Raw genomic sequence first — 13,363 nt, 5'->3', positions numbered from 1 at the left:
TCCCTGTGGTGCTTAGAGGGTCATAAAAGGGAGACATGAAAAATGGGGCTGCAGATGATGGGGTAGAGATGAGGCACAGCAAAGATGCCCTTGAGCTCTTGGAGTTCAAGCCCATAATTCTTAACATATTTAATAAAGAATGCAGTCATCTTCGCCGTTTGATCGTTGTTATTTTACCGTCAGCTCTTGCCTGGGTTCAGCCCACTTCTTGTTGCCTTGCATGCCGTTCCTTCTTACGTCTGACTTCTGCCCTCCTTTTACCGCTGCTTGCACTGTCATCTGTTAATGGCAAATCAGTCCTCTCAGTCTGAGTCTGAGAAAGTCTTTATTTTGCCCTCCTTCTTGGCATTATATTAGATGGGTATAGAATTCAAGACTGACCGTTACTTCACTCCGCACTTTGAAGATATTATTGTCTTTTGACTTCTGTGATTGCTTTTGAGATATCTGATGCCTGCTTAATTATTATTCCTCTGTTTTATGTTCCCACCCAGGTAGCTTTTTTTTTTTTTTCTTTCTTCTTTTTTGAGACAGAGTTTTGCTCTGTCACTTAGGCTGGTGCAGTGTTGCGATCTCAGCTCTCTGCACTCTCTTCCTCCTTACTTCAAACAGTTCTCGTGCCTCAGCCTCCCGAGTAGCTGGGATTACCGGCACATACAACCACACTCAGCTAATCATGTTGCCTAGACTGGCCTCGAACTCCTGAGCTCTGGCAATCAGCCTGCCTCGGCCTTTCGAAGTCCCGGGAGCACTTTGGGAGCCACTGCACCCGGCCCCCTGTTAATATGAAGAATTTCTTTTGTCTTTGATACACTAGTTTAAGTGAGAGTTCAGTCTTACTCATCCTATTTAGGATGTGGCTCTTGGGTGTGAAGACTGCTATGGTCACCAGTTCTGGAATCTTCTCAGCCACTCTCTCTTCTGATGCAGGCCTTTTCCACCCTCTCCATGTCTTCTGGAGCTCCATACACAGGTATGGGGCTTCCTTATTGCCTCCATATCTTTCCACTGTTCTTTCTATGTCTTTATCTTTGATGATCATTTTTGAGGATTTTCTTCAGATCTGTCATCTAGTATATGATTTTTTTCTTTAACAGTTATGTAATCCTTCCACTGAGTTTTTAAGTCACCACCTTTTTCACTTACAAGCGAAATGTTTTTCACATTATCTTCTTCCTTTGTTAGAATGTCTTGCTCTGAGCTCCAGTTTTCCATTTCTTCTTCTAAGTCTTTAATGTTTTCCAACATACGCATTTTGTAGCTTGGCTTATGGTAGAGATGCAGCTAGTTGTTGGATGAATAAGCACATTATTTTTTTGTTCTAACAGTTCTCAAATGTGAAGTTCTCAGGAGTCTAAGCCTGCTTTTCATTATGCCTGTTGGCTTTCTCTTTCAGTGGAATATTTCCTTTTGTGTATTTTGTAATTTTGTATCACGAGTTTATCTTTATTTATCAGGGAATTCTCTGAATCCTGGGCTGAAGGTATATCCCTCCAGCAAGATTTTTTTTTTAAGAAAAATCTAATTGATACCAGTGGAGTCACCAGTTGAAAGCTGAGTTTTTAACTCCTAGATCACATATAGCAAATTGGAGTGAGGCACAGTCCCAGGTCACACGTGACTTCATAGGACACATTTCCCTTCTTTCCATGCTCAGGTGAAGAGAGGCTCCCTGCTGTCTTCCTATGCTAGTAGAAAGGTATTTTTCCAGCCCATCTTTTTACTAAGGGTACAGCCCTTTGAGGGTCCTGGCTCTATATAGTTTTGGTTCAAACTCCCCACCTTTCATAAACAGAAACCCTCATCTTTGGGCCCTGTGTGTGCATTAAAACCCACATCGCTATTTTGCCAAGATTGGCGTCTCCCACTCCCCCACCCGAGCAGCTGCAGAAGTAGCTCGCATGCTTCTGGTTTTCAGTTCCCTTTTCACATAAGGCCTATAGGGATTTCCCTTCCTACCTTGCAAGCTCGACTAAAAAGAGTTTTTAATATTTCTTACCCAGCTGTTTTATAGAGGAAGGGCTTTTGGGATATTATAGTTCACAGATAGTTGGAAATAGAAGTCTTCCTCCTCGGTTTCTTACCCAAAGCAGTACCATCCATTCTTAGCCTGTGAAGATAATTTTATGGTAGGAAGTGATGCGGGTATGGTGATGGCGTTTTGATCCTGCCAACATGGTCCGTAGACTATTAAAAGGTAGAGCATCACTGGCCTAGAAAGACTTCAGATTAGTGCTGAATAATCTAGGTAGGGCACCATTGACCTAGGAAGACTTGATTAATACTAAATAATCTATGTGTTCTTTGAAGTTGGAAATAATCTTTTGGGACAAGATGTTTACTACTATTTGTTAGAAACTTTATAGTGAATGTCTTCCTAAAATAATCATGACAGAACACACAAGACTGAAAAAACATCAAGGGCTTAATCAACACAAAATATTTGCTTAATCATGGATTCCAGATTTGTAACAGCCCAAATGCTTGGCATTCTGTTTTTTTCCAGGCTGTTTCTGGGGTCTGACTTTATCACCAGTCCCACTTCCACCAAGGAGCAGTCCAAGTCCACTGCCAGCGGGAGCTCTGGCGAAAGCATGGATTCTGTCAGCGTGTCGTCCTGCGAGTCGAACCACTCAGAGGCGGAGGAGGGCTCCATGACTCCCATGGACACCCCTGATGAGCCTCAAAAAAAGGTATGTACTCAACCCTTCTCGTAATTCCTAATGCAGGCACCTGACATACTGTTTGCCATACCACAGCAAGGAATGTCTCTTTTTAAGTGGATCACTCTATGGTATTTTGAAAGTCATGTTTTTAACAGGCATCAAAAGAAGAGTTCAGTTTGGGGACATACTCCTAATAGAAACAGGTGTAAAAGCCCTAAGCAGTTTTGGTGTATTCGTTTGACCTTTGAAATACTGTTCTATACCCACATCTTATGGCACAGAAGTTATTTAGGGGAGGTAGGACAACTTAGAGCAAAAAGTCAGAGATGGAGGTGTGTCAGCTTCTTGGTGCCATATTTCGTCTTAGCTAAGCATTTATCACAATAATGTTGCATAGCAAGCCTCTCCAAAACTCAGTGACTTAAAATAACCACCTTATCTCTCTTATGCATTTGCTGGTTGGGTCATCTGAGTTGGGCTTGGCACTAGGCCACAGATTTGGTCCAGGTCTGCTCCACTTGCCTCTCGTTATTTTTGGAGTAACGGGCTACCCAGGGCATGCTCTTAGCATGCTAAGATGGACAAGCAAGAGGGCAAGTCCAGCTCACAAGCACACATCAAGCCTTTACTTGAGTCAAATCTACCAACATTCCATTGGCTCAAGCAATCATGTGGCCACATTCTACATAAGTACATGAGGCAGAGAAATAGGCTCCAGTTTTAGTGGGAGGAACTCTGAAATCACGGTGCAAAGGACACAGATGCAGGGGAAGATGAGGGCTTGGTAGCAAGGATGCATTCTACCATGTTGGAAAAACGAAAACTGATGAGAGGTGATAAAAGAATGTCCACAGAGTTTCTGTTTTCCATGACTGCATAAAAATTTTTAAAAACCAAAATATCTTAATCTTAAAATCTTAAGACCAGTCCTCTTTTTTTTTTTTTTTTTGAGATGGATTCTCACTTTCTCTGTTGCCCAGGCTGGAATGCAGTGGTGCAATCTTGGCTCGCTGCAACCTCTGTCTCCCGCATTCAGAGGATTCTCCTGCCTCAGCCTCCTGAGTAGCTGGGATTACAGGGTTGTGCCACCACGCCTGGATAATTTTTGTATTTTTAGTAAAGATGGGGTTTCACCATTTTGGCCAGGGTTGTCACAAACCCCTGACCCCAGGTGATCCACCTGCCTTGGCCTTCCAAAGTGCTGGGATTACAGGCGTGAGCCAACACATCCCATCATGATCCGTGTTGATTTTCTGTTCACAGCTGCTTCAATCTGTTGGTCAAAGAGTTTGCATCAGAGAGTCAACTGTGACCTAACTAGAATTTGCAGCATTTGGGGGAAGGTTTCTGGCTAACCAAGCTCACTCCATAGTGACTTCTGGCTCTTAGCATAAGGTAGAACGCTGGTAATAGCTTCATCATTTGGTTTATATCTGCTGCTCTTCAAGGGGACATGTGTGTTGCTTACGTGGTGTTAAAGCAACAGTGGTAATCCGGGAACCCTCAGGTGACTTTGTCATAATGCAGCCCCTCCAGGAAGAGCATCATATTCAGGATTCATCAAACTGAGATGACTAATTTGCTGCTCTAGTTGGACTTCTCACCTTTCTGCTTTGAAATTCAGGGGACACAATCATTCCTGCTCTAGATGTTGAAAGAATTCTGTGGATACCTACGGACTGGCCATGCTCTCAAAAGGCATTTTGCCTCAACCAGGGATGTAGTCACTCTTTGTGACTTGACATTGGATTTGTGAGAATCTGGATCACAGTGTCATCATCCACTTTTTCTCAGCCTCTGAGGTTTTGTGGGCTCCGTTTCTGACAGTAGACATTGTAGGACAGTAACAACTGAGGTGCTACTCACATTTTTGTAGGATTTCTTCCTGTCTCTCCAGGAAGAAGATGGAATCACAGTCACACCTTGTGGCTCAGTGGAAATGTACAATGGTCCAGATACCTTTAAAAACTACACAGAAACCCAGGGTGCTGTGTCTTGCACACCCCTGGCTTCATCATTTTTGTCCCATCCCCTATCACACTGGCTTTTAAAATTCTTGCAGAAGTCATGGCTCTTTATTCTTTGGGTATATGTACCTTTCTCAGAGTCTTAAATTTCTCTAGACCTAAACATGAGTAATTCACTTGGACCCAGGTGGTTCCTGGGCTGCATAATCCCTGCATATTAGCTAGAAAAGGCTCTTGGTTCTCTTGCTTAGCAAATAGCTGGACTGGGCTGACCACATTTCCTTCCTGCTCTGAGAGCCTGTGACAGCCGCCTTCTCCAAAAGTCCTCCAGGCTGTCCCTTTCCTTTCCCACAGGCTACACTGTGAGGTTGCTCTTAAAAGTGCAGAGTCACTTGATTTGCATTCCTTTCTTCATTGCCCTGATCGTGATTTCTAAACATTGATCTCTGCACTCGCTCCTCACTTCTTAAATTCTCAGTAGGACTCTGGGGGCTCCTCAGGCAGTCTGTTTAGAGCTGCTATAACACAGGCATGTTCTAGACTTTATCTTAACTATAAATGTCACTAGAATAATGAAAATCTAACAAAGGAAATAGAGTTTAGATAGAGGAACAAGAAGATAAAAAAGTCAAATGAATAATTGGAAAATGAACCCCTTTGACTAATGTATCTGGAAGGATAGTTATCTTGTTAACTAATCCATCATTACTAGTCCTCAGATTGAGCCACCAGGTTGATTCACTTGGGAACATAAGGAAGAAAAAAAAAAACCCAAACCCAAATAAAAACTAAACCATATTATGATAGAGCCACAGTCAGACCCCTACCCGTGAGAACTGTCACATCAGCTTGCTGGCTGTAAACTAACTGTCCGGTAGAATTGAATGTATAGGCCATAGGAGGAAATCTACAGGAAATAGGATAGTAGAATCCATTTTAATCAGAAGCCTGATAATCAGAAAGCTAAACTTCCATGGAAAGGCAGATAAATGTGAAAGAAATTAGTAAGTCACTTATTTTATAAATGACCTCCAGAATATTTTATAGGATTAACATGGTACGATTTAGCTTAACTCATTCCGGGAAATTGTTTATCATTTTCTACAATAAGAATTGATATTTTAAATTATTCAATTTAATGATTTTTAAAAGTACCTCTTCCAGTAACCTCTTTCTTTGGTTATTGGCATTGCATGCATGAGAAATGTATAGTTAATCAGAAAAGCACATTAACTGTACTACTTCACTCCTTAATTGTCCTTGATACACAACATGCAAATGTGTACAGTTGGCTCTGGTAGCCAGTGTGGAAAGTGGTGAAGCTGCTTAAAGGCTGTATTTCCCTCGGGCAAGTCACTTTTATGTTCTGAGTCTTATTCTCCTCATCTTTATAATGCTCTGCGTTTTGTTCACAAGACAGTTGTGGGATTAAAATGGGATACGCTATACGAAAGCTCATCATAAGCCTCACTGTGCTAAACATACCACGGTCGCGGCCTATCATGTTAATTCATCTTGTCATCAACCACAGGCGAGCCTTGGCCATGAGCTTGCTCTGTGAACATGGCAGTGGGAATCAGGGAGCTTGGGTTCCTGTCCTAGAGGCGCTGTCAACTAGCCGTGTGGACCTGGAGCCCCAGTTTTCTCCCTGGGTCTCAGGTTCCTCAGCAGAACAGGTATGGGGTCAGTTGATGTCCAAGGCCTTTCCAGCCCTGATATTCAACGCAGAGCCATATAATCTGGAGTACTTATCTTAGAAACTTCTAAAAATACAGAACTTTCTCTCCCACTATGAAATCTGGCTGCAGTAGGACTGAATCAACTGCTGATGAGGCTTTTTCCTCCAGCCCCGTAAGCTTCTGACTTCGTTAGGAACCCACATTGCTTCCAATTTCTGGTGTCTGCTGCCACCTGCTGGTTAACTTCCATAAAGCAGCTAAAACCTAGGGAAATAAAGAGAACTGCTTTGCCTCTTGTGGTTATAGAGTGATTAGGTCACACTGAGTCACCGATAGGCATCTACCACTGATGGGGACTTGGAGTACTTACCCCAGGGATGAGATACATATGTGCTGTGGGCTGTCGTGGAGGAAATAACTGAGGTCTATCGGTCTTTATATCTACCTCTAATTTGAAAATTGCAAAGCGGTTGGCCAGGGTTCTAATCTGTTTTCTCGTGGGGTGTGTTTACTCTTCCAGCTCTCTGAGTCCTCCTCATCCTGCTCTTCCATCCATTCCATGGACACAAATTCCTCAGGGATGTCTTCCTTAATCAACCCCCTCTCCTCGCCTCCGTCCTGCAACAACAACCCCAAAATCCACAAGCGCTCTGTCTCGGTGACGTCCATTACCTCGACTGTGCTGCCTCCCGTTTACAACCAACAGAACGAAGACACCTGCATCATCCGCATCAGTGTGGAAGACAACAACGGCAACATGTACAAGAGCATCATGGTGAGGAGCAAACCCCGACCCAGGCGCGGGTCCCCATTTGGATTGTGTGTCTGTGGGCTGCTCAGACCACGCTCCCTTAGTATGCACACGCAGCGTTAGCATATACATATCTGCATTCACACAGAAGGGCCGTGTGTAAACGCCAGGCCTCCTGGGCATAGATGCTGAATGGTGTATTTATATAAAATATACATACGTATATATGTACGTGCAATACGTATAGGATATAATTTCACATGTTAAAAAATGCTAAAACTTACTCATTCAGGTCAGTTATTTCCCTTTTCAAAGTTATTAATTTGGGTGGCTGTGTAAGTGTGTTCAGGGGGTGCCACTGCTTCACACATTCTTGGAGCCTTCCTGTGGAGCTGTATGTCTGCTTTATAATTGCATTTCCACACATTCTTAGCAGCGTACTCCCCTGATGGCAGACTTTTATCACTTGGTCCCTTGGATCAAGCCTAGTTAATAACGTGGATGATCGAGCTAGAAGTACAGTTTGGGTTGATGAAGAACGATGCTTATATATAAATGAGAGTGACCTTTTTAAGCTTCTTGTAACAACTGTGTTTCTGAGGGCAATTGTAAAACTATTTGTAATAATGGCAGTCTTTTGGGAATACACACAGAGCCTCTCGTGGCGATAACCTTGGAAATGTGAGGTCTGGTATGTTTATCACAGGAATATAAACTCCTTAGTTTATGGGAGATAATCATGTGTTGGAAATCACATTATCCTTTGCAGCAAAATCCCACAGCTAATTCCACATCTCTCCTCATCGTTATCACTCTCGCCTTTGAAGGCACAGTGAGTGCTTACAAGCTCAGGTCTGAATATGACGTAAGTGATATGGAGGCTCCACAGAAAAGCTTCGCCAAAGCATTTATTGAATCAACAAAACAGCAACAAGTGATTGCATACTGGTCATTGGACCAGGCTTTGGGGATAGGGAGATGAGTGAGACATTTCTGTCTTTAAGGAACTTTTAATCAGAAAGGGAGATCACAAAGCATTATTCACAAGGTACTAAATAATAGAGTCAAGACCAGGTCGTAGGTTGCGCTTGCTGTCTGAGCATCGGGAGGGTAGTTAGCAGAAGATCCTCTGCCCCTGCCTGAGCTTCCTCCTTCCCCAGCAGATGGGCTGCCTCTGTGAGAGTCACCTCTAGGCTAGCCCCTTCCTGTGGCCCTTTCTGTTGCACCAGCTGATGCCACTTACCTTTCATGAAAATCCTGCCAGCCCGTGTCACAGGCTTATTCTGGAGAGACGACACACTGCTCTTGTGCCCTCATTCTCATCGTCAGGCCTCTCAGCAGAAAGTCTGCTCCACGGGAAGTCCCTCTGTGAAATGTATTATGCTGTGTGCCATTGACCAGAGGATGGAAATAAATCAGTCTGGTTCAGGCGAGACTAGCAGTTCACAAACTTTTTGTTCTCAGGACCCGTTTCTACTCTGAAACAGCATTTAATATTCCTAAGAGCTTTAGACTATGAGGATTCTATCTGTTGATATTTACCACATTAGATATTTAAACTGAGAAACTTTCAAAATGTTAATTCATTTGAAATAGCAATAAGGAACACATTGCGTGTTAATGTAAATTCTATTTTTTTCTAAACATTATTGAGATGAGTGGCATTGTTTTCCATTTTTAGTCTTCTGTAAGTCTGTTAAAATCTGAGTGAGACTGCTCTGTTTTATTTTTGCTTTTTCTGTGAGGACAGGGTACTGAGGAATACAGTGACAGCCAGCAGAGCTGCAGTTAGAAACCGCAGGATCGGTTTGTGCTAAGTGCCAGTACTTGCATCCACCATAGCTGCTGCAGTATCCGTGCACATGTCAACACACAGAACAGACAGCCAGCCTCTCAGTATTACTGCAACATCATTTTCATCTCGTGGATCCCCTCACGGACTTCAGGGGCCCCGTGGGCTGCAGATTTCACACTGAGAACAGGTGGCCTAGGAGACTTGCTCTGTAGCAGCAACTAAAATCCCTGGAATCCAAGGTCCTTCCATGAAAAGTAGGAGAAACATCAAATTACCTCCTCAGTGACCACGGAAACATGTCTTCCACCACTGTACCCCTCACTCTTTCGAAGTGACCTTTCTCTCCATTACGTCAGTCACAGAGTCAGTCTCCCCGAGATCCCTTACAAAGGGAATGCAGTATTTCCGGTCACAGGAGAGTCAACGAAGGTGACACAAAGCATCCTTCAGTACTGCGCATTCGTACAGCAACCGCTGGCCCCGGGTGGCGGTGGAGCACTTGAAATGGGAATGCTCCAAATTGAGATGAGCTGTGGGGGAAAAAGATTGAACACTTAGTACAAAAAAGTAAAATATCTCATTAACAATCTTTGTATTGATTATATATGCTGATGTAATATTTGGGGTGTTTGAATTAAATACAGCATTTTTTAAAAAAAGTTTTAATTGGGACCACTAGAAATTTAAAATGAAACATGGTTCATATTCGATACCTGTGAGTGCTGGTTGTCTGTCGGCATGAGGATGCATGCTGTAATCATGCGGACTGCTCACTGTAATCATCGGTTCAGTTCAGTGTCGCTCTGATGGCACCAAGTAATACACACCCATGGGAGAGCCTTGGCCATCTTGTCCTCATTTGGACATACCTGGGGAAGTTGAAGGTGAGGAAGATGGAGGTGGCCTGGCTGTTTCATGTGACTTACCCCCCTGAGCCTGACAGGCATCCCCTGAGGGGAGGTCTTCTCCTTTAGCTTTCTGCTTCTAGTCCAGTGTGACCCAGCTTCGGGAGTATTTTCTTTATACTATCGAAAACCGTATTTTCCTCATTTAGAATTTTGTGTGCACCTATTTTTCCCCTGTAAATGAATATGCCAGATGTTTTGGGAACAGACAAGCGAACAAGATCTTTGCTGCTTACAAGGATCCCTTTGTAATGCACGTTGTTTATGGAATCGCAAATACCAGCTGCTGCCCCAGATCAGAGCGAGGCGTCCAGGCACTGCCATGCCCGGGCTCACAACGGCAGGTTCTTGGAGCGAATGAGACTTCTCTTTGTGTGGAGGGGAGTCGTGGGGGGGCTTCCTTTCTGTAGTCCTCTTGCCTCCTCGGGAGAATAGCTTTTGTTTTTAAGTAAGAATAATCTGAATTTTCATTCCCTTCTTTCAAATTTAAAGAAATCCCCCAAGGGTATGGTACTAAGTCAGCTTTCTTTTCGTGTTGCTCTGGACACCCTGTAAATGGCTGGCAGGCAGAGAGCTGAAGGGAAGGACGTCAGAATTGGGATGAGGGAAACCTTTAACTTGTGCTTTTAAAACACTCAGAGCTGATGTTGATCGAAGCATAATTTGCATGTAATTACATATACAGATCTTGTTTGATTCTTCGAGAACTACATATATCTATGTAACTCCTACCACAAATCTAGATAAAGAACATTTCCATCCCACCGGCTGGATTCCCTTGTGTTCTTTCCTCTTAACCTAGAGGTTCCTTTTCTAATGCCACAGATGGGGTTTTCCTTTTTTTTGGAAGGAATAGACTCCACTGGTGTGTAACGTTTTGTGTCAGGTTTCTTTTGCTCAAGACGATGTTTGTGAGATTCGTCTGCATTGCCATGTGTGCCAGTCCTTAGCTCCTTTCCGTTGCTCAGCAGGATTCCATTATGAATATACGACGATTTATTCTCTTTTCCTGTTGATGGAGATTCAGACTGATTCTAGTTTTTAGCTATTGTGAATAAATCTGCTATGAATGTTTGACACAGACATATATCCACAAGCCCTTCTGTGGACAGACGTTTTCATTCCGCTTGGGAAGTGCCTGGGAGAGGGACTACTGAGTCACAGGGTCACCTGAACTTTTTGAAATGGTCAGTGCGCAGAACTGTGACTGTTTTTATCCCGTGGGTTGTAGTGACCAGTGCCATAGGAGCAGTTCAACGTGGGAGGATAATTTTTGGCCAGGACTAATGAGGCTTCACATTTCTCACAATTCCCTTGTATATATTCTTTCATGGGATCTTCAGCCAGTGTGGAGGAGACAGGCAAGGAAAGTCTCTCCAGTTGAATAGCGGATGATGCTATGGCTCAGAGATTAGGTGGCTTGCCCATCGTCTGTGGCTACTAAGGGCAGAACCAGGACTAGAAACCGGGGATCCTGGCTCTTGGTCCAGTTCCCATTCCATGAATTTGTTCTTCTTGGAAAGGCATCACAACACAAGACAGCAAGAATGAGAGGGTCTGGAGAACTCGCTCAGGAAAGGCAAAGCTAAGTACTTTACAAACCTGTTCGTTGTCTTTGCAGTTGACGAGCCAGGATAAGACCCCCGCGGTGATCCAGAGAGCCATGCTGAAGCACAATCTGGACTCAGACCCCGCCGAGGAGTACGAGCTGGTGCAGGTCATCTCGGAGGATAAAGGTGGGCATCTCCAAGACAGGCGCGTTCCTTCTCAGGGCGGGGGGCCAGCCCATGTCCACAGCGCTCCCATTTAGAAGGCAGAACGTGGATACATATTGTTTTATTGGGACCCAGTGGTGGCTTTTGATAGTGCAAGGATGAACAACCGTGCCATCACCTCGCTTGTAGAATTAAGCATCTCAAACCACTCCGTGATTCCTCAGCTCTTGTCTTTCCTGTGATTTTGCTGGGCATTTCTTCTGCCCAATCTTTCTGAGCTCTTCAAACATTTTTCTAGGAAGAAGTCTCTCCCTATGCCAGGAGGCAGAGGGCAGGGGAGTCTGTTGGCCATCTTCGGTGGCCATACACCTCCTTCACCCAAGCATGTGTTTACAAATTGTGTGTGAATCTTTAGCAGTTCCTATAATTTCTCATCATTTCAATTAATCAGTTATGAGAGGTATTATCTTTATTCATAATCAATTTAAAAATAAGACAGACCTCTAACTTGAAGGTTATTTACCTCACATTTATTGAGGCAAAGAATTGGTCATCGATGAACAGCTTCAGTATGCTTGGGAATGTGGTATTTAAAGAAATCTCTTTTATGAAAGACTTTTTGGGCAAATAATCACCCTTGCATGTAATCACCTGCTGATAGGAATTTGGGGTGGTGTTTGCTGAGCGAAGGAAGCAGGCTGGGAGATAACTCCTCTGTACCTCGTCACTTCACAGTGACTGTCACGATAGGTCTCTTCTCCAAGGGAAGAAGGAATAGCAAATACTCTTGACCGAAGCCAACCCTTTCTGCCGCCAGACCCCAGAATGACCATTCCATTCACCTTAAGTGCTCTGCTCACCAACAATCAGTGGCCTATCAGTGAGAAGCATTCCACAGGCTAGGCCGTGGGACCCACATGGCACCCAGGGCTCTAACGGAGAGGGGCCGAAATTAGAATACTACCTTCTCCCAGAGATTAAAAGCTACAGCCTGTGGGGAAATTCTTTTTCAGCTTCCTCTTGGAAGTTTTCCCATTCACTCAGCTGAACCTTAGGCTGTGGGGTAGCACTTTCTCAGTTATAACCTTTTAATGTAGTTATCGTTACAATTCTGAGCCTGAAAGGTGGTCTTACATTGTACCATTTTGCTTACAACACAGGACTAAGGTGAAGCCAGGGGGTCTAAAGGTCCAGGAGTCTTGAGGGGTAGCCTGGACCCAGCACTGCCCACCCGCGGTCTGGTCCTAAATGCAAGCTGCTGGACCCGCTGGGCCTTGGTCCTTAATTAGAGACAGTACCCTGTTGGTTCCTCATGCATCACAGGGCGATTCTGAAGATAACAGGAAGTCACGTACCCGAATGTGGGGAGCTGAGTGATATATAACTGTGAGGCCTATTCTTACTGACCCGTGCGTATGTGGGCAGCAGCGTGGGCCATGTTGAGGGCGTTGTTCTCCACTGAGGCTTTGTGCACAGAATGTACCAGAGTCACTTGGAACCTGCTCGTCTCAGTCTTGCTGTTGGATCTCAGTGTTTGACGTTTACTTAAGACTCACTTTGTACAGTTTTACACCTCTGGTTGCCTCCCCCACACCACTACCACAAAGTTAGACTTGCACATTTACCTCTTTTTATTCTTTGTTTTTTCAAATACTCATTACACTTAAGTGCTAAATACTGTATACCTTCTTGTGGTGATTCCTCAAGGATCTAGAAATAGAAATACCATTAGACCCAGTAATCCCATTACTGGGTATATACCCAAAGAATTATAAAATCATACTACTATAAAGACACATGCACATGTATGTTGATTGCAGTATTATTCACAATAGCAAAGACTTGGAACCAACCCAAGTTCTCATCAATGATAGACTGGATAAAG

General features: G+C 43.9%; 2 protein-coding genes across 6 annotated transcripts in view; one reads left to right on the top strand and one right to left on the bottom strand.

Moving 5' to 3' along the window:
- The window catches only part of RGL1 (ral guanine nucleotide dissociation stimulator like 1), a 279,005-nt gene that overhangs the window by 261,589 nt on the left and 4,053 nt on the right, over positions 1–13,363 (top strand). For all 3 annotated transcript variants that reach the window (XM_074389950.1, XM_003925294.3, XM_074389949.1), the window contains 3 exons: positions 2,507–2,693; positions 6,833–7,087; positions 11,385–11,499. In XM_074389950.1, the coding sequence (XP_074246051.1) occupies positions 2,507–2,693; positions 6,833–7,087; positions 11,385–11,499 (557 nt within the window). The remainder of the gene's footprint in view (positions 1–2,506; positions 2,694–6,832; positions 7,088–11,384; positions 11,500–13,363) is intronic.
- Positions 7,954–13,363, bottom strand: part of COLGALT2 (collagen beta(1-O)galactosyltransferase 2) — a 123,938-nt gene continuing 118,528 nt past the window's right edge. The window contains exons 14-15 of one of the 3 annotated variants that reach the window (XM_074389956.1): positions 9,572–9,727; positions 7,954–9,388 (exon numbers count right to left, since the gene is read on the bottom strand). The gene's annotated coding sequence lies outside the window, so the exon portion shown is untranslated. Of the gene's footprint in view, positions 9,728–13,363 lie in introns of all 3 variants that reach the window. The other 2 variants (XM_074389954.1, XM_074389957.1) reach the window with 2 other exon arrangements.

This window comes from Saimiri boliviensis, chromosome 19 (assembly GCF_048565385.1).
Source record: "Saimiri boliviensis isolate mSaiBol1 chromosome 19, mSaiBol1.pri, whole genome shotgun sequence".
NCBI classification, from domain to species: domain Eukaryota; kingdom Metazoa; phylum Chordata; class Mammalia; order Primates; family Cebidae; genus Saimiri; species Saimiri boliviensis.
This window is presented reverse-complemented; position numbering and strand designations above follow the sequence as displayed.